The sequence below is a fragment of the Dermochelys coriacea genome, chromosome 7, assembly GCF_009764565.3.
Source record: "Dermochelys coriacea isolate rDerCor1 chromosome 7, rDerCor1.pri.v4, whole genome shotgun sequence".
Taxonomy (NCBI): domain Eukaryota; kingdom Metazoa; phylum Chordata; order Testudines; family Dermochelyidae; genus Dermochelys; species Dermochelys coriacea.
In genome coordinates this window covers 120,346,039-120,366,923 of record NC_050074.1, presented here as the reverse complement: position 1 = coordinate 120,366,923, position 20,885 = coordinate 120,346,039, and the positions used below count along the sequence as shown (strand labels likewise).

The 20,885-nt window shown below is 47.4% G+C and overlaps 1 protein-coding gene and 1 long non-coding RNA gene across 2 annotated transcripts in view; both read left to right on the top strand.

Moving 5' to 3' along the window:
• The window catches only part of SORCS3 (sortilin related VPS10 domain containing receptor 3), a 498,155-nt gene that overhangs the window by 401,877 nt on the left and 75,393 nt on the right, over positions 1 to 20,885 (top strand). The window contains exon 14 of the mRNA XM_038411611.2: positions 5,271 to 5,378. Within this exon, the coding sequence (XP_038267539.1) occupies positions 5,271 to 5,378 (108 nt within the window). The remainder of the gene's footprint in view (positions 1 to 5,270; positions 5,379 to 20,885) is intronic.
• On the top strand, positions 9,933 to 19,063 carry LOC122461047. Its single transcript, XR_006282745.1, has 3 exons — positions 9,933 to 9,943; positions 18,574 to 18,650; positions 19,001 to 19,063. It is a non-coding gene; the product is annotated as an uncharacterized LOC122461047 (long non-coding RNA).

The following is a 20,885-nucleotide window of genomic DNA, read 5'->3' as shown; positions in this document are numbered from 1 at the left end:
CAAGAGATGGATGCAACGCACACTTTACAAGCAAGTTAAATTTCTACCACACACAGAAGACAGGATGCAATTGGCTCAGATTCAGTTCTGTTTTTCCTCTTCTTTCTGCCTAGTAACAAGCAAAATATTCTGAAGGCGCTAGAATTTTTCTAAGAACTTGTCAGCATAAGGAGTAGGATGGTCCAGTGGGTTAAGCTGAAATCAACCCCATCACAACCAGGTCCTAATCCAGGTTTTGCCACCGACTCACTGTGTGACCACGAGTAAGTCATTTAACCTGGTTGTGCCTTGGTTTTCCCATTTGTAAAATGGGGGACGCTGAACATTGCCCCCCTTTGTAATGCGCTGTAAGCGGCTGGAATACCTCATCGGCACAAAAATGGCTGCAGCAAGCAGGGCTGTTCCCTTTGTTCCCTGGGGTTGGTGTTTGTGACCAGAAAGTAAAATAAATGACCAGGCTCAGAAAGTGAATAGAAAAGCTCTCCCCTCCCTCGTCTTGGTGTATGACCCAATACACTTACCTTCTCTGTGCAGCTTTTCCCTCCCCATCTGCCACTTTTATTGCCCTCCCTGGAGCACCTGTATATGGGGCAGGGCTGGGGGAGCCGAGCTGGAGTTAATCTTTTGTTCACTCACACTAGGCTGACCAGATAGCAAGTGTCAAAAATCGGAACAGGGGGTGGGGAGTAATAGGTGCCTATGTGAGAAAAAGACCACAAAATCAGGATTGTCCCTATAAAATCAGGACATCTGGTCACCCTAACTCACACCCAGTGCCCCTGCAGCCTGTCACAGGTGCTTTGTGACACCATTAGATGAGGAATACATTATGCAGTCAAACAGCCAGGGTACTGCCATGCCCGTGAGCTCCAATCTGTCTGAACAGAACCCCTGTGAAGGCAGTTGAGGGCCATGTGGACACAGGGCTCGCTGCAGGATGGGGGCCGGAGCATTTGCATGTGCTCATGACCTGTTAGAGGCCAGATTCTGACATGCTCGCTCACGCTGGCCACGCTTTCCAAGGCTGGGGCCAGAGCTGGGGCCAGGTCTGGGTCCGGGAACAGAGCCGTGGCCGGGGCTGAGGCTAGGGGCGGGACCAAGTTTGGGGTGCAGGGCCATGAGTAGAGTCTCGGGTGCTGGGATGGCAGTGGGGACCCCGGCAATGGGTGTGGGGCTGACAGCCAGGACCCCAGGAGCTGGGCCAACAGCCAGGACCCCACGTGAGGGCCAGGAGCAGAGCCCTACGTAAAACCTGGAGGTGCTTCAGCGCCTCCCCTCACACCACGCCTATGCTTCTGCTAGTCATTTGTTAACCCCTTATAAATCTGTTAACCCCTTCCTAGACAGCGTAACCCTCAAGCTGAATGGCACCTAACTCCACGAACGCTCCTATTGACTTGCTGAGGGAGGTGCTACTCAGTGAGAGAGACGCTATCAAATTCTGGCCCTAGGCTACTGGGAGAAGAGCTGTGGAGACTAAGGGACAATGCTGGCACAAGAACAAATGGGGATGAACCGGCCATTAATAAATTTCAGCTGGAAATTAGAAGAAGGTTTCTAACCATTGGAGGAGTGAGGTTCTGGAACTGCCTCCCACCAGGAAGAGTGGTGGAAACAACCTCACTAATTTTAAGATGGAGTAAAAAGAAAAGGTGTAGTTGTGGCACCTTAGAGACTAACCAATTTATTTGAGCATAAGCTTTCATGAGCTACAGCTCACTTCATCGGCTGCTACTCTGAAACCTGTCTTTAAGATGGAGTGTGTATCATCCTGCCTGAATTGGATGATATGCCAGAGCAGGGGACAGGACTTGATGACCCAGGAAGTCTCTTCCAGTCCTGCCTTCCTATGGCTGTGCGCATGGGTAAATATTTGCTTTGTGCACAGATTCATCAAAGGAGTTTGGGGCACACGCTGGGGATCCAGAGGGGCTGCCTGCCAAAATGTCCTTTCTGCCTTTGAAAATTCCCCCCATGAGCATTTTCACATTGACATTTGGCTCGTGCAACTGCCTGTGAAAATCTGGCCCAATCTATTGCATAGTTATTTAGGGTTGTCACTGATAAACGCACACAGGTCCTTCCAAATTATACCTTTAGGGGCTTTTGAACTTGCATCGTCTTGTCTCAATAGGCACCTGCTGCAAGAAAAGAGCCATCTTGATTAAAGAATACATGGAAATCTGTTAGTTCTCAAGCTGGGGCAGAGTACAATAAGTTTCATCCCAGAGAAAAGAGGGTTTGATAATTGAAAAGCTGAGAGAACTTTAATGAGGCCTGCTGTTCCCCTGAAAATGAAATGCTAGATAGATAAGCATGCAGACCGAACAGCATACAAATGCACAGGGGTATGGGGAGATACATACCTTTAAATAAATAGATTTCTGAAGGATAAGCTCTTTGCATGCAATTCTCCCACAGCATTTTCTCTTTGGTCCACAGCGCTTTCTCCTGTGCCAGATACTGTTTTGTGTACAGCTGCCATTTTGTGTATCAGTAGCGCTAAGGCAGTGGTCCCCAAACTTTTCAGGATGATGCCCCCCTTATTCCTGGCCGTGCCTCTGCCCCTTCCCCCGACCCGCCCTCCCCCCCCCCAGAGCCAGGGCTGGTAGTGGGCATGTGGCTTCTGCCCCGGACAGAGATAAGGAGTCTGAGGCTGGGGCCACAGCTGGGAGCAGAGCTGGGGCTGGAGTTGTGGCCGGGAACAGAGCTGGAGCCAGGGGCTGAGGCTGGGGTGGGGCCAGGTTTGGGGCTGGGGCCAGGAGTGAAGCCCCAGCCGGGAGCTGCATCTGGGGGTGGGACCGGGGCCGTGGCTGCGGGAGGGACCAGAGCAGAGCTGAGGGTGGAGCAGGGCTGGGTGGTGCCCCCTCCTTGCCCCCTGTGGAGGCTGTCCTGGGTCCACCATGCACCCCCTGAACATTCCTCTGCATTCCCCTATGGGGCTGCACCCCACAGTTTGGAGGCCACTGCGCTAAGGGGAAGATCTCAGTAATACGCTTCATGGGGGTAAATCCAGTCCATTCCTCCATGTTTGCACAGGGTCCTGGTTTCCCTGGGACCAGTGTGGTTCCACTGCACGTTGAGGGGGCGGGAGCTGAGGCGCTCAAGTGGGGAGCTCTGCGTACTGTGCGGCATGGTTCCTGAGGGTGGGGGCCTGTAGGCCTCACCCCCAGTCCTTTGGAATCCATGGAAAGACCCATTGGCTTTGGATCAGGCCCAATGTGCCATCTTCAGGCAGGGATTTGGGCTGTGGTGGGATTCCACAGCCCTGGGCTTACACGTAAGAAAGGGAGGCCTGAGTGAAGTCCACCTGCTGCCCTGCCTGTCGATGCAGCTGCACAGCACCTACCATGATGGGATCCCTGCCTGTGACTGGGCTCCGAGGAGCTACTGAAATACAAATCATTAATCACCTATCCTGCTCTTCCCTGGCTTCAGTGGGGAGGAGCCTAACCCCTGCCGAACCCCTTCCACCAAACCCCACAAATCAGGAGGAGCAGGAGCTGGGGGCTGTCTGTATCCTCCTTATTCACCCGTTGGAGATCATGTGCTGGTTCCAGCGGGAGTCTGGCTCGATGTTGAGCGGGAAACACAGGGTTTGACACTGTCCGTTATGGACTGAAAGACCTAAATGGAGCATTTCACCCCCTTCTCTATCTCAGATATTATATCCCCCTTCAAAGTAATCAGTATGATGGCTGCTGGGTTTGCTGACGCTGGGGTTTAAACCAGTGTCCTCTTCTGCTAAGAGCTCCAGTCTGTAGAGTGGGTGCTAAAAATCTGGGCTCTGTAGATGAGACCCTTATCGTCTCTGGATTGGGCACCAAGGGACACAAATCTCATGCACTGACCAGCTGGTTACATCTGCCTGTCTTGAGAAGCATCAATTTACCCCTTCAAATGCTGCTGACTCAGCCCTGCGGGAATCAGAGTTCTGCAGAACAATCTTTCTCCTTTCCCCAAAGCCCCTACTGACCAGAGAATAAGTTTCTCTTCTCTTTTGAAGTGAGAAACATTTCCCGTTGACCACAGGAGAAATTGTGCCTTGTCCCCGCTTTGGCGATGCCCATGGGGGGTTATCTATCAGTTTTCACAGCTCAGGCACCTGCCGCAATTTCAGAGCAAGAGTGCTGAAATGACCCAGCTGGAATGGGACCTCATCATTCAGGGGCCAGTAAGCCCTTGGGTTCCCCTGTTTGTTGTTCTTTGCAGACAGAATTCTGGGGTAATTCTCCAAGCAGAAAGCCTCCTGGAACAGTTATGTAAAGACTCCAGGAGCAACGGAAAACTGTCTCGTTTCCTGAACTGTTTGTAAAACTGAACATCACCACACTACCCCATGCCACTCTGTGGCTCAGGCAATTTGATTTAGGCTACAGAGCCACTGACCTGTAGCGTCCCATGGCAGCAGTGACTGAATGTGATTGCTGTCCTGGCTGTGGGTTGAAATTAGTTGGGCACATTCCATTTTCTAGTGGATAAAGGTCAGATTCTGCTCTCAGGTACTCCCATGCAGCCCCATTGACGTGAGTGGAGTTGAGAGGATGTAGCAGAGAATTTTGTTCAGGATTTAGCCCACTTCTTCTGCCCATCTCAAAGCACATTGCTAATATTAATGAATTAAATCCCCAAAAGGCCCTGTGAGAGGGATAAGTATTCAGAGCCTCATGTTATTGAAGGGGAAACCGAGGCACAGAGAGACTGTGATTCACCATGGGTCTGTGGCAGAGTTGGTGAAAGAACCCAGCTCTCCTGACTCCAAGTCCCCCTAAGCACTGCACCACATTTGAGGCTGTATAGTTTCCCCTGCTGAAATTAATGTCTTGAACATAGACACGAACGTAGGGACTACATGTCCTGTCTTGGGTGTTAGCAATACTGCCTGCTGTCTTGAATCTGACCTGTTGATTGACATAGCAAACATAGGCCTGAGTTGCCAATTTTAGTTGGATGTATTTCTGGATTTGTCCTCACAAGACATAATCTTTAATTAAAGATTAATATTTAATTCCTGGTGGCTCCAGGACACTTCTGGAGGGTTGACAACCCTAACACAGGCCCTTAATGACTTTGATAATAATACTTGCTGCTTTGCTTCTTCAGAGCACTCTGAGAACATTAATTAATAATATGGGGAGATGGCAAAGATTGACGCTTGTTTATAAATCCAGCAGCTGTGGCTTGCAAGCCTTAGAAGTTGTTTAATTGCCTAGGTAATTGTTCCAGAGCCATGCGTTTACATTTATTTATTTTGTCTGTTTCAATTCCAGGGTGAGTTTTGATGAAGGAAGATCCTGGAGTAAATATGCCTTCACATCGACACCGCTTTTTGTGGATGGGTCCCTTGTGGAGCCAGGCATAGAGACCCAGCTAATGACGTAAGTCCCAAACAAGCTGTGTTGAGATCAAGCGTACTGCGCTATATGTGTATATCAGTCGCTTCAGCCCTCTGCCGGGTGTAACCGTCGGACCTGCTCCACTGTGTGTGAATATGTTACTCTGTAGAGGCTGGAGGGCCGCCTAGAAACTCTGATCCAGGAGACATTTCTCTCAGGTACCTTTTAGGATTTACAGAGCTTTTGGATTATTCGTAGATTTTAAGGTCAGAAGGGACTATTAGACCGCCTGTACAACGTTGGCTAGAGAATAAACAAGCTGTAGAATGTTGCAATAAGCTACTGGTGTTTAGAACTAAGCAATAGGCACCCTCCTGACTGACACACTGGGGATTGAACCAGGGACCCCTAGAACTAAATGTAGGCTTTGCTACAGCTTGAGCTAAAGAGCCAATCCTTCATAGCTGCTTGCTGTAACCACTTATATCTTTTGGATTGGCACAGCTGGTGGCTTGAAACACACTCACCAGTGGCAGGTTTCAGTGGGCGCCGTGTTAGTCTGTATCAGCAAAAAAAAAACAAACAAAAAACCAAGGAGTACTTGTGGCACCCTAGAGACTAACAAATTTATTTGGGCATGAGCTTTTGTGGATAGAACCCACTTCATCAGATGTATGAAGTAAAAGATATAGGAGTAGGTATAAATACATGAAAGGATGTGGGTTGCTTTACCAAGTGTTAGGTCAGTCTAACGAGATAAATCAATTAACAGCAGGATACCAAGGGAGGAGAAATAACTTTTGAAATGGTAAAAGAGTGGCCTATTACAGACTGTTGACAAGAAGGTGTGAGTAACAGTAGGGAGAAATTAGTATTGGGGAAATTAAGTTTAGATTTTGTAATGACGCAACCACTCCCAGTCTTTATTCAGGCCTAATTTGATGGTATCTAGTTTGCAAATTAATTCCAGTTCTGCAGCTTCACGTTGGAGTCTGTTTCTGAAGTTTTTTAGTTGAAGAATTGCCACTTTGAGGTCTGTTATTGAGTGACCAGAGAGGTTGAAGCGTTCTCCAAATGGTTTTTGAATGTTATGATTCCTGACGTCAGATTTGTGTCCATTTATTCTTTTGTGTAGAGATTGTCCGGTTTGGCCAATGTACATGGCAGAGGGGCATTGCTGGCACATGGTGGTATATATCACATTGGTAAATGTGCAGGTGAACGAGCCCCGGATGGTGTGGCTGATGTGGTTAGGTCCTATGATAGCGTCCCTTGAATAGATATGTGGACAGAGTTGGCACTAGGGTTTGTAGCAGGCGTTGGTCCCTGGGTTGGTGTTTTTGTTGTGTGGTGTGTAGTTGCTGGTGAGTATTTGCTTCTGGTTAGGGGGTTGTTTGTAAGCAAGGACTGGCCTGTCTCTCAAGGTCTGTGAGAGTGAGGGGCGTCTTTCAGGACAGGTTGTAGATCCTTGATGATGCGCTGGAGAGGTTTAGTTGGGGGCTGTAGGTGACAGTGGCATTCTGTTACTTTCTTTGTTGGGCCTGTCTTGTCGTAGGTGACTTCTCGGTACCCTTCTGGCTCTGTCATCTGTTTCTTCACTTCACCAGGGGGTATTGCAGTTTTCAGAACGCTTGATAGAGATCCTGTAGGTATTTGTCTCTGTCTGAGGGATCGGAGCAAATGCGGTTGTATTTTAAAGCTTGGCTGTAGACAATGGATCGTGTGATGTGGTCTGGATGAAAGCTGCAGGCATGGAGGTAAGTATAGCGTTCAGTAGGTTTCCGGTATAGGGTGGGTGTTATGTGAGACCATCACTTATTAGCACTGGTAATATCTAGGAAGTGGACTCACCAGTTGGTTGCAACTGCCCATAGACACAGAAGGTAGTGGTTTCCAGTGACCACTTCATTATCTACTCTTCCTCCAGGGGCATGGGTGCCGCAAGAAGAAAGTCTGGCTCTGGGTAAGGGATCAGGTTCCCAGAGAGCTGTACAGTTAACAGTGTACTATCCAAACACTCTACACTTACTGTGTGATACAGCTGTTTAGTGCTGCTTCAGGAGTGTTCCTGTGATGTGAGTAAGTGCCCTCCATTAATCACAACAGGAAGGAGATTATGCTGCAGTAACATTTCATTGCAAACACAGAGCCTCCTGCTGCGCTGGCTGTAGGGCGGTTCTCAATTTTCACTTTGTAAGGGGTCTGATTCTCCTGTCGCTGGCCCCTTTGACACCATGGTGACTGTGCCCTGAGCAGTGGGGTTACTCCTGATTTACACCCATTCCAAGAGGGGAGGCAGATTGGGCCACTATCTTTTGCTCTAGTTTCATCATTCCTGTATGCATGTATTTCAGGAAGGGGTGGGTATAGCTCACTGGTAGCGTTGCTATTAACGTCAATCTGGAGTGAATACAAGACAAGAACGCCACCCATTTCTTGAGAAGTTTGGAATTGGATAAGGGCTTGGGAGTTGGAATTGTGATTTCATTGGAATTGGATTTTGTGATTCACCATGGTATCTCCTCCAAAAATAATTCAGATACATCAATCTTACGCAGAGTGTAATAACCGTACTGTAGGGAGAGTACTGGATAGAGAGCCTATGCAGTGTTGTTGTAGCCATATGGGTCCCAAGGTATTAGATATCTCTAGTACATAGAGCCTATCAATTTCTTACCCAAGGGACTGGAATCTAGCTGTAGCTGCCAAGTTGAGAATTCCCAGGGAGGGGGCTGAATCTCTCAGCTGACAGGAAGTCAGTGGAGCCAGCTTCTATGCCAGCCACACCTCCTGGCTTGGATATGGGGTGTGGTCAGGGCTGGGGCCTTGCGCAGCTTGAGAATCAGGAGGTGTCACTGGCTCCCTGACAGCCCTTCCTCCAATTCTCCTGTGCCAAAGGGAACTCACTGCAGGAGATCTAGCCCAGGGTATTCAATAAGGGGCTTGATTCTCTGTGTGCCAGACCTCCTCACATGCCCCCTATGCCGGAAGGGCACCAGGCCCAGCTGCAGTGCAGTTGCACCAGCAAAGTGTTCTCCTACAGAAGTGGCATTCTCTTCTAGGCATGTGCAGTTGGATGATGGCTCCTTTATGCCACTTAGCTGGGGCAAAGAGTCATAACCCAGCTTCAGAATCTGGCCCAGAAGAGCCTATCCATGAAACTTTATTCTGGTAGGGCTACTTCACATTTGAGAGAGCAATTGCACTTAAATTCCTTCTTATTTTAAGTCAAGGTTGCATGTTTTTCTCATTTAAACAGGAATAAATGCAGGGAAGTCCTATGGCTTGTGTTAACCAGGAGGTCAGTTTAGCTTATCACGATGGTCATGTCTAGCTTTATAATGCTCAATTCTCTGAACTACATTGTGGTGATGGTGTCTCGTAGTTTGTCCATCAGATAGTGACATTCCAACTGGCAACAAGGATGCCCCTCGCAAAACTCTCCATTTTTTCTTTTTTTGCTTCATAAGCAATAACTGGGAGTTTTGTGAGTTTCCATGAGAATTTGATATTTTTGATCAATGGGACAGTTTGCCCATCTTTGCAGGGAACCAGCTTTTGTGGAGCATGTGTGTGTGTGCACATTTGTCATGTGCAATACTACCTGAAAAGTAACAAAACACAATAAGAAGTAATGTCGTAAATACTTACATTTCATGAAAATGGGTGTAAATGTCATTTTGGGGGTCAGCGGTACGTAGGCAGCTCTGAAGAAGAGCTGGATCCTTAGCTGTTCACTCTGGTAACCAATTCTGGTTACCACATTTTCCTCAATTGGGTCCTGGTCAATATTAGCGGTTTCTCTGCATTGGTTTATATTGTGCATTGTTGTTATGCATCTGCTATTTTCCAATACAGTAGTGGGTGAAGCCGTTGCTTCACTCAACCCCAAATGGACAGCCAGATCCCTCCACTTTTGTAAATCAGTACATTGGTATCTCCTTGTAGTCAGTGGAGCTACACCAGTTTACACTAGCTAAGGATTTGCCCCAGGTACAGTGTGGTTGCTTTGAGATGAAACATGCTTTTCAAATCTAAGAGTATTATTATTTATCCTTCTATGTATTTCCATAGAGAATGTAGGAAGCCAGTGCTGCTGGCCATTTCAATGCCAGCTTACTGAGGAATTGATTTGTTTTCCTTTTGAAATCTTACAGGCATTTTTTTAATTATTGAGGCCAGTATAATAATGTTCATAGGAGTTTATAAAGCTGTAAAAGAATTTAGCCCCTTGCTTGCCAAAAATGTGTATAGAGACTCCTACCCACACTTTCACAGGTGCTGAATAGTAAAAGAACTCATTTATAACCTATCTAGAAAATGGTTCTCATGCAGCTTTGCTAAGTATTTCCCTGAAGAGGAATTGTAGAGAACTGATCTATAAGGGCAAAGTTGGGTCATTCTGGGCTCATGGGGACTCTGAGTCTGAAGAACTAAATGTCTTTGTGAGGCTTTAACTCTGTTGGCTGTGATCTGAGCCATTTTAGGACTCAATCCTGCAACCTGCTGCAGGCAGGTCGGATCTGTGTGGCCATGCAGCACTTCCATGGATTTCAGGGATCCTCCAACAAAGAACAGCTTTCAGGATGGGGAGCTTCCATTCCTCAGTGATGTGTAGGGCTGCTGGGGAATTTGAGGCTGCCAGGCAGGAGCAGAGGTATGCTGGAGGGGCTCCCATGAGCCCAGTATTCAAATGCCATGAAACCAAAACAAGGGTTGAGTTGCTTTTCTGGAGTCCCCTGCCCCTTCCTGGAAACTGCTAGAACGTTCCTGCCAGAAATCACAGCCAGTGCCTGGGACTTCAGAAAAGTAACCCTGTTGCCATTGACATGCACCAGATTTCATGTGCCATGGCTAATTCCTGGGGGAATTCATTATTTATGACTTTTTTTAATGCTGACTATTGTTATTATTTGTATTACAGATAGTGCCCTGAGGGCTCCTCTGAGTTGGGGGCCCCTTTGTGCGGGGTGATGGAATTCCTACACCGTAAGGAGACAGTCTTTGCCCCCAAAGAATTACAACATAAAGCCTAGTCTATACACGGATTTTATACTGATTTAATTATTTCCTTGGGGTTGTAATTTTTTATGGCAATATATTAAATCAGTAAAGCCCCAGTGTGCACAGTTATACAGATATAACAATAGGGGAATAAACTATACCAGTATAAGCACCTTCATACTACTCTGAGTACTCCACTAGAGGGGGTTGTATCGATATTCTATCTATGTTATATCAGGACAGAATTTTGTATTGACAAGCAGATGGGGAAATGGAGGCTCTGAGTGATAAGTGACTTGCTGAAGATCATATACCTGGGCATAGAACTCACATCTTCTGAGTTCTAAGCCAGGTCCCTATCCACTGGACTGGACTGCCTCCCTTACCCTGTTGTGCTTAAATTTCCACAGAAGGAAAGGCTGTCCCTTCCCCAAAGTGATTCCAATCTACGGTGGTCGCACACGAGACCAGAGAAGGGTTTTTTTCTTGTTTGTTTGACTGTCATTGCTGCTCGTTCACTTCTTGGGCTAAGAGTTCTGCAAACCTTCCCCTACATGAGCCCTCCATTGAAACTGCAGCTTTTAGATGCCACGACGCTGGACCTTCGCGCATGCTTTGTAGGAGCATTAAGTACCAACCTTTCCAGCAAGTACGTTGCTGCTTCCTCCCTGCTTAGTTACAGATATAAGAAGGCAGCTCTGTTTACATGGGAAAACCAATGAACAGATCCCATGCCATCATCTTTTTTTCCAGGCACACATGGAAAATCTGGGGTGACATAGGCATATTATGCAGGAACCCTGGGTTAAAATCTCAGTAGCACATCACAGGGTGTCATGGGGGGAGAGCAGATAGCAGAGAACAGTGGCAAGGTATGATGGAGGCCTGCGTGAAGATCAAGCCTATAAAGGAACCATTCACGGAGTACTGGATGGCTTCGGGGTTGGAGCTATTGGTGCCTGCTATTTCTCGTTCCAGACTTGAACCCAGCACAGGTGGCTGAAAGCTCTGCGGTGATACTGAACAGTTCCTTCCCTGTGGGCCATGTGAAATAGGTTGCTGCTCTTGGTCGCTTCCTAGTGGACAAGAACCCACAGCCCCAAAACAAGCATAGCTGGCACTAATTGGCCCTCTTGTTGCTGAATGGGAAATGGGATCTCAGTGGGAGATGGAGATTGAAATACCCACAAAGGTCTGTCTACATTGCAGCTGGGAGCCAGGTAATCAGACCTGTGCTGGTGGGACTCAAGCTAGCACGCTAAATATAGCAGAACATCTCAGGCCTTAGGAGGTTGGGTGGGCTTGAGACCCTGAGCTCCAGCCCTGATTTCAGTGGAGGTTAGGAGCCTAAATACCTTTGAGGATCTGGGCCAAACTCCCTGAAAAAGCCTTTTATGAAGATGTAGGCAGTGGTGTTGTAACCATGTTGGTCCCAGGGCATTACAGATGGGTGAGGTACTATCTTTTATTGGACCACTCTCACCAACAGCCTTTGGTCCAATAAAAGATATTCCCTCCCGCACCTTATCTATCTCTTACAAAGATGTTCAGCCATTGCTGCTAATAAGCCGAGGAGAGAAATAAAAAGAGAGAGGGAATTCAGGGGAAAGGAGCACTGGTTCTAGATGTCTACCCTAGATCTGTAGAAGGCCAAATGGGATTGGCAGCTTCCAGCATACAATTTAGTGAAGGCCAAATGGGATTGGCAGCTTCCAGCATACAATTAGTGAAGGGGAAATGTGGTGTGGGGGCTTGCGGGCTTAGGAACTCTGAGCTCTGCTGTTTACTCCCATCCCGTGCTTTCTCGGGGGTTGTAGAGCTCACTCACTAGGCAGATTGCCATAAGCTCTCAAGTATCTCAAAAAATGCCATTATTCTGGAGGGAGAATGCACTGTAGAGATTGTTGGATTGTCTCAACACCCCTGTTTTATCCAACTTGTCTAGTGGTTGTTATCCAGAAACGGCTCTGGGTTTTTTTCCCTAGACTAGTTTTATCCTGCCATGAAGTTTTTCCTCCTTATCTTACTTGGAGTCTGCTTTACAACTGCATTATCTGTTTGAAATGCAACTGGCTTTATTATTGGTGGTGGACTAGTTCTAAAGTTAGTGGTTTTACCGGGCAATATTATGACCTCTGTCCTTCTGATTCACTGCACAATCCTGCAATTATGAACCATTAAACTGCAGCAGGCAACTGGGACTGGCTTTGAGGGTTAATGGAAAATACGCGGAAGCCTTCAAGAGGAGAGAAGCAAAGGTCTTTAACTTAAAATGTATCAATATATGGACTCCTCTTCAGCTAGCTGATGTGGAATCAAAATGAGTCGTGAGAAAACAGAGAAATCATCTTGGAACGAAAGAAAGGGAAACAAACCAACAAACAAAAAATCCTGCATCAAGATTATGTAACTTGGCTGGAGAACAAAGACTGAAAATAAGAATATTGAGTTTGGGAAGTGTGATGGGGCAAAGCCAGATGACTATGGAAGCGTAGTGGGAGATAGATATATTAGCTCCAGGCTAAACAAATCCCTGGTACCAGGATAAGTGAAATGGCAGCTGCTCCAAGTCAATTAAGACACCTGGGGCCAATTAAGAACTTTCCAGAAGGCAGGGAGAAGGCTAGGTTGATTGGGACACCTGAAGCCAATCAGGGGCTGGCTGAAGCTAGTTAAAAGCCTCCCAGTTAGTCAGGTGGGGGTGCATGTCAGGAGCTGTGGGAAGAAGTTGCGCGGTTGGAGGCGCTGAGTAGTACACACCATATCAGGCACAAGGAAGGAGGCCCTGAGGTAAGGGTGAAGTAGAGCTTGAGGAAGTGAAGGCTGCTGTGGGGGAAGCAGCCCAGGGAATTGTACATGTCACGTTTCTAAAAGGTCAGCTACCATAGCTGATACTATTAGGGTCCCTGGGCTGGAGCCCGGAGTACAGAGTGGGCCCGGGCTCCCCACTACCACCTTTGCCCCTGTTTAATCACTGACAGTGGGAGACAACAGAGACTGTGCAACGAAGGATAACTTCTCCTCACCTCCCTCTCTGGCTTATGATGAAAATGGCTCAGTAGACTGTGACCCTTGTCTCTAGAGAAAGAAGGGTTACGTGGAGGGTCCCAGTGAGCCTCTGAGGCTAGCGAAATCCTCCAGGAAACGTGGGACCCCTGGAGAGAAGGACAGAGCTTTGTCACAGAAGCAAAGATTTTTTTGAGATATTAGCCTTTATCATAGTGAGCCAAGCCATTGGCTCATCTGATCTGGGTTCAAACCACCTTTGGAAATAGCCTGTACTGGAGGCTTCCATGGAAAATGAGCATCCCACTAATACCGATAGTCAATTTTATGCCATGCTAGAAAATGAGCGTGTGTATAGGGATTCCTATTCTATCCTTGTTCCCGATCAGCCTATACCTGGCACCATGACATTTGATTGGCTGTGTCATTTTCTTAGCTTTCATGACCACAAATGTTACTAATGGTCATTAATGTAACCAGTATCCTACCCCCATCTTTTTTCTTATCCAGCAGCTGTATAATGTTAAACCTGTGGCTTGCTGTGTAAATTCAGCTGGTTAGACTGAAAGAGTATTGTATTGATTATGCCAGTGGTGCATGCTGCCCTTCCAGATCGTTTGAATAGGCCAATGAGGTGAGCACAACCTCTGCTTCTGAAGTGATCAGTCTCAAGCCATAAAGCATTTATTTATTGCGTCTCAGGAAAGGAGAGAAGGGAAGAGCATGTGTGTGACCCTACAGGAGTTCCTAGAGAACTTGATAACCCCCTAACAGAGGGCACTGGGCCTTGCAGCATGTCCCAGTGCACCTGTTCCGGCCCTTTAAGGATGGGAGCTGTAGTTGAGGTCATGTGTTCGTTCCTAGTCATGTGGCCTACAGGAAAATCATATATAATAATCCCTACCTTTTCTACAGCATTTGTCATCAGTAGCTCTCAAAACACTTCACAAAGGAGGTCAGGCACATGAGCCCCATTTTACAGGTGGGAAAACTGAGGCACAAAGCAGTGAAATGATTTGCCTAAGGTCACCCCCTGGCTGAGCAGGGAATAGAACCGAGGTCTACCAGAGTCCTAGTCTAGTATTTAGTCACTTGTCTTCCTGCCACTTTAGGCACAGACTCAAATGGGAGAGGTCTAGGAAAGGGGAGCTTGCTGCACCTGTCAAGTAAGAAGGCCTGAGAAGGAAGGGGCCTGAGAGTAGGGCGGTGAAGTCCTCATGAAGAGGAGCTAGGGCAAGGCCCTGCAAAAGTGGTGAAGACAGTTCTAAGTTGTGTTGTTCTCAGTCATTGTTTGCAAGTGACTAAAAAAAAACCCTGAGCAAAGGAACTGGAATGTTGTCAGGATGATGATTTCACTTCCCCCCCAGTGGGTGGGTCTGCCTGTGTCAGCAGGGCCTGTCCCTGTGCAGCGCTGTGTGCGGTATGCCCTGAATTCTCAGCTGAGTGTTTGTGGAGTTCTAGCCCCTCTGAGGAGTGTGCTCAGCAGCGTTTTGCAGGGCACAAGTTCACCCCGTGCATGCCAGCTGACAGTCGGTCCATTGTCCAGCAGCGCTTACAAGCCCTCAACGGCAGGTACCATCTTTTTGTTGCATGTTGCAAAGGATGTAGCACGAAGAGGGCCTAATCCCAGATAGGAGCCCCTCGGTACTACCACAATACAAATAATAATAATAATAATAATAACAATAACAGGTATAATTTATACCTGTTCGATGGCCTGTATAAGATGCATAGTGGAGGGGTCTCAGACCAGTGCCTTCCCCCACAAGAGACGGCACACTGGCAGGCGTCTCTGAAGCGACAATAAGGGAGTGGGCTAAAGAGATTGAGTTGCACGCTTTCCCCAGTGGACAGTGCCTGCAGACCCAGTCGTGGTGTGGGGAAACTCCTGCCACTGCTGTATGTGCAGGACCTGTTCTGGGGAAGAAAGGGGACTTGAGTCTTCAAAGCTGTCAGGCCAGTTGCTTTTCATGAGCACCATGAAGGAAAAAAGAAAGAAAGCGCTTCTGAAAGCCAGCATTAAAAATTCACACTCCCCGTTTCTCAGGCTCCCTTTCATGTGTCTGGGATCTCTTTTGACACAGTTGTCATGTAAAGTGGTTTGGAAACATCGGAAATAAATTTTAAAAAAATCGGGTTTCAAAAGCCTGGATTTGTGTTCAATAAACTCTTATTTTGATATCGCTTAATTTTTTGTCTCCCCCTCCCCTTTCGCTTGTGGAGCTGTGCAACTAATTCATAAATACCAGCTCGAGCCGTAGAGCCACTTCGTCTTTGTGTTCTGCAGATTATTCGCTAATTACACTTGGCTAACTTGAGGATCGCATCTCACTGTATAATTGGCAGGGGTTTCACTCTCATGGCAGCACTGTAAAGAATGTGCCCATGAATGGATAAGTAAATGTGTGGCCATTTTTTAAAGAGACCATAGCATGGGTGAAAGGGGCTATACCGATAGCGTTGGGTGCTTGGATCTTCTCTGTCATCACAGAAAGTCTACGGCATTGGATGGTGGGGCTTCCCCCTCACTCCATCACCTCCACCATACCCAACTTCTGACCTATTGCGGTATTGGCGTCCCCCTCCAAGAACATTTGGTCAAGCACTGTCTATGGAGCTTGCCGATAAGGAAGCCATCTTGTTATTTGTAGAATGGCAGATCCTAAAGACCCCAGCCAATATCAGTGCCTGACTTTACTATACATAGGGCCTACCAAATTCACGGCAATGAAAAACACATCACGGACTGTGAAAACTGGCCTTTTGTGGGCTTTTACCCTATACTGTACAGATTTCACGGGGAAAACCAGTTGTCAAGGTTCCTTCCCCACTCTGAACTCTAGGGTACAGATGTGGGAACCTGCATGAAAAACCCCCTAAGCTTATTTTACCAGCTTAGGTTAAAACTTCCCCAAGGTACAAACTATTTTATCTTTTGTCCCTGGACTTTATTGCTGCCACCACCAAGTGTCTAACAATATAACAGGGAAAGAGCCCACTTGGAAACGTCTTTCCCCCAATACACCCCCAAGCCTACACCCCCTTTCCTGGGGAAGGCTTGATAAAAAATCCTCATCGATTTGCATAGGTGACCACAGACGCAAGCCCTGGGATTTTAAAAACAATGAAAAAGCAATCGGGTTCTTAAAAGAAGAATTTTAATTAAAGAAAAAGTAAAAGAATCTCTTCTGTAAAATCAGGATGGTAAATACCTTACAGTGTAATCAGATTCAAAACATAGAGAATCCCTCTAAGTAAAACCTTAAGTTACAAAAAGACACAAAAACAGGAATATACATTCCATTCAGCACAACTTATTTTATCAGCCATTTAAACAAAACAGAATCTAATGCACATCTAACTAGATTGCTTATTAACCCTTTACAGGAGTTCTGATCTGCATTCCTGCTCTGGTCCTGGCAAAAGACCAAGCGAACCCTTTGTCCCCCCCCCCCCATCCAGCTTTGAAAGTATATTGTCTCCTCATTGGTTTTGGTCAGGTGCAGCGAGGTTATTCTAGCTTCTTAACCCTTTACAGGTGAAAGGGTTTTCTTCTGGCCAGGAGGGATTTAAAGGTGTTTACCCTTCCCTTTATTTTTATGACACCAGTGTTTCTCAAATTGGGGGGCCTGAACCAAAAGAGAGTTGCAGGGGGGTCACAAGGTTATTTTAGGGGAGTCATGGTATTGTCACCCTAACTTCTGCACAGCCTTCAGAGCTGGGTGGCCAGAGAGCGGCGGCTGCTGTCCAGATGCCCAGTTCTGAAGGCAGCCTCGCTACCAGCAGCGCAGAAGTAAAGGTGGCAATACCATACCATGCCACTCTTACTTCTGCATTGCTGCCTTCAGAGCTGGGAAGCCAGAGAGTGGCGGCGGCTGACTGAGGGCCCAGCTCTGCAGGCAGCAGCGTAGAAGTAACGGTGGCAATACCATACCAGGCCATCCTTACTTCTGCGCTGCGGCTGGTGGTAGTTCTGCCTTCAGACCTGGGCTTCTGGCCAGCAGCCACCACTCTCCAGCTGCCCAGCTCCAAAGGCCAGCAGAAGCATAGAAGTAAGAGTAGCAGTACCACAGCTCCCACTAAAATACCCTTGCAACCCCCCCTGCCTCCACAACTCCTTTTTAGATTAGGACCCCAACAATTACAACACTGTGAAATTTCAGATTTTAATACCTGAAATAATAAAATTTACGATTTTCAAAATCCTATGACCGTGAAATTGACCAAAATGGACCATGACTTTGGTAGGGCCCTAATTATACATATTAAGGGATAGTCACTGCCCCAAAGAGTGTACAAACTAAATAGATAAGACAGCCAAAGGAAGGAATAGTATCCAATCTGACAGGTGAGAAACTGAGGGATTAGGTGATTTGAGACTGGGAGTTTGTGGTGGAGCTGAGATTTGAACCTTGAGCTCCTTAGAGCTAGGACGTGGACTTATTCGCAAGCCCAGCCAAGATGTAATAATGGTCTATTTGTGATATAGACTGTGAATCCCGATGTTTGCCAACAGCTTTTAATGACTGACATTCCAGAACTTATGTTGCCACTCCCTGTGTCCAGAAGAGTTACAAAGTCTAGGCAGACGGTGGGTGTGTTGTCTGAAAAGGAGATTGCAAGGTATTTTGTGCTCTTTTCATTTTATTTCCTTCTGGTGTAAATAACTGTGGGGAAAATAATGCTGAGACCAGTTTCTACCCCCAAATCTCTTTTTCCTCTCATGTCCTGCCTCCCTCCTTTGTTATTCCAGGGTTGTTGCTTATGACAGTTTGGTGAAGACAAACTGCTGAATAACTCATTTTAAGAGAAAGCACACATGGGTATAGTGATGGGCCCAAATTACAGCTCTATCTAAACACCTTCCCTGGGTTTTGTGGGGTTCGGAAGCTGAACTCAGATCCCGATTTTGCAGCCAACCTTTTGTAATGGGCTAAACCAAAACCCTGGATCTGAATAGTTCTGAAATCCAGATTGGCTGGTGCTGGGCCGTCTCTAATAGAAAGTAGTAGATAGAGCTGACCAACATACTTTATATCCTGTGATAGACCCAGGCCAGTTGGGTACAGCAGAGTAGTCCTGTTGGGATCCAGGAAGTGGGCGGGCTTTTGCTAAAGGACTGCTCACTGCTAAAGGACCTCCCCACAGCCTAAGGGGAGGATCCACTGGTCCAAGATTCCAAATAATTGCGGGGGACAGCTAATGATATAACAGGAACGGAAGTGAGGTCACAGGGCTAAACGAAGGGAACCGCACGGGGACACCAAGCAAAGAACCCCAGAGAGCGCCCACCGCTCCTCGAAGGTGTCCAGGGGGCCAACGACGCCACCCAGAGGAACTCCGCCCGGAGGCGTGAGCGGACGGAGGATCGGAAATAGGCCCCACGGTCACAGGAGACCCCGTCGGCCAACCTTCTTTCCCTGTACAGCAGAGTAGTCGTATTGGGATCCAGGAAGTAGGTGGGCAAAGCCCGCCCACTGCTAAAGGATCCCCCCTAGCCTAAAAGAGGGGTCCACAGGACCTGGAAAACTAAATAATTACGGGGGACAACTAATGAACAACAGGGACTGGAGTGCAGTCAAAGGGTCAAATGAAGGGAACCGGACGGGGACACCGAGCAGAGAACCCCGGACAGTGCCCACTGCTCCTCGAAGGTGTCAAGGGAGCCAGTGGACGCCGCCCAGAGGAACTCTGCTTGGATGCGTGAACGGACTGAGGAGTGGAAATAGGCCCCACAGTCACAGAAAACCACGTTGACCAACCTCCTCTCCCTGTACAGCATAGTAGTAGAAGGCAGATATACTGGCCACTGGATAAGCAGTTTTCTGTTCCCTGACTGATCTGAGCAAGGGCTGCTCCAGGCTAGGGTGGACACATGACTCCGATTAGCCTGCAAAGAGTCAGGTGAGGCAGTTAAGCTAATGTGAACACCTGACTCTAATTAAGGCCCCTCTGATACTATAAAAGGGCTCACTCCAGTCAGGCTGAGGAGAGCTGGGGAGAAGTGCGGCTGAAGGGCTGGGTAATGAAGACACTCTTAAGCCACTGGAAAGGGAGCCCTAAGATAAGGCTGAAGAAGGCATTAAGAGAGAGAGAAGCGGGGGAGCTGTGGGGAAGTGGCCCAGGGAAATGTAGCAACTCTGGCAGTGAAAGGTCAGCTGCCAACAGCTGCTGCCATTAGGGTACCTGGGCCAGAACCCAGAGTAGAGGGTGGGCCCGGGTTCCCCCCAACCCACCACTACAGAAACACCTCCTGGGAGGGGAAGACAGGCCTATGTCAGGACAGGAGGCTGAACTGTTCTGGAATAAGCCCTTGGGACAACAGAGACTATGGGAATTCTCTCACCCAACCTGCTTGCTGGCTTATAATGAAAAGGGCTCAGTAAACTGTACCCTGGCCCCAGAGAGAGAAGGGCTACGTGAAGGGTCACCTTGAGCCTCTGAGGCTAGCATAAACCACCTGAAAGCACGGGACCATGGAGACAAGGTCAGAGCTCGGCGACAATCATAAAAATGGGGTTCAAGTTGTCAGTGTTCTTGACACCATGGGCCAGATCCACAGCAGGGATAAATCGGGATAGCTCTATTGAACCTGGTGGAGCTGTGCTGATCTAGTCCAGCAGAGGATCTGGCCCCATTCCTTTCTGAATGGACCATATGTTTGATTGGGTAAAAAAAGGTTTCTGTCTTCTCAGCCCTTCCAGATCTTGTCTCCCCCTTTCCAAAAATGATTGTCATTTCATCTCATCTTTTCCCACCCACAGAGAGAAGTGCAGGCATCTTTGACTTAGTCATCCAGTTGCCCTGAAGCAAGCCATTTCTGACCCAGCGGTCAGTGAAATGAACTGAGTAAAGCTTTTAAAGTGGGCTTTTAAGACCCTTTATTGTTGGAGAAAAATTATAGAATGTTTTTCATCGGCTATTGCCTTCCTTTAAACTGTCATCTTTCATCTTTTATACTTCCTTTCAGTCTCTCGCTGCCTGCAGTCATCGTGCCAATCAGTAGAAATTACACTCGGGCTCCCTCTTACCACTCTCCCTAATTGCTGGTCTATGTCTCTCTCAATTAGTTTCTGGTCTTTGTCTCACCTCTCATTCCATCCAGTTTCTGTGTAACAGTGACCTCTTTTCATCCCAATTCCATCTAAACCCTAATAAAAATAATCAGAAGGTTACACAGCCCATTTGCTTGTCTTCAAATCATAATTTATATTTTAATTCATAGGGAAATGGCTCGGCTCTGGCTCTTCATTAATAGCCGCTCACACCCACTGGCTCAGTTTGCAATTGTTCCACCGTTGCTTGTATGTGTGGAGCCCTAAATGCTAAGCCTGCATTCAGGAGCCAGTGCCCCTTTGCTGCAGCTATTTTAGGCACACCAGGTCCAGATTTTGTAGCATGAACACACACTGCATCCTTGGTGCAGTTGTTGGTGTTTTGATATATTTGCTCGGAAGTCATTGGGCTATTTGCAGGAGTAACTGGGTGAAATTCTCTGGCCTGTGCTATGCAGGAGGTCAGACTAAGTGACCAAATGAT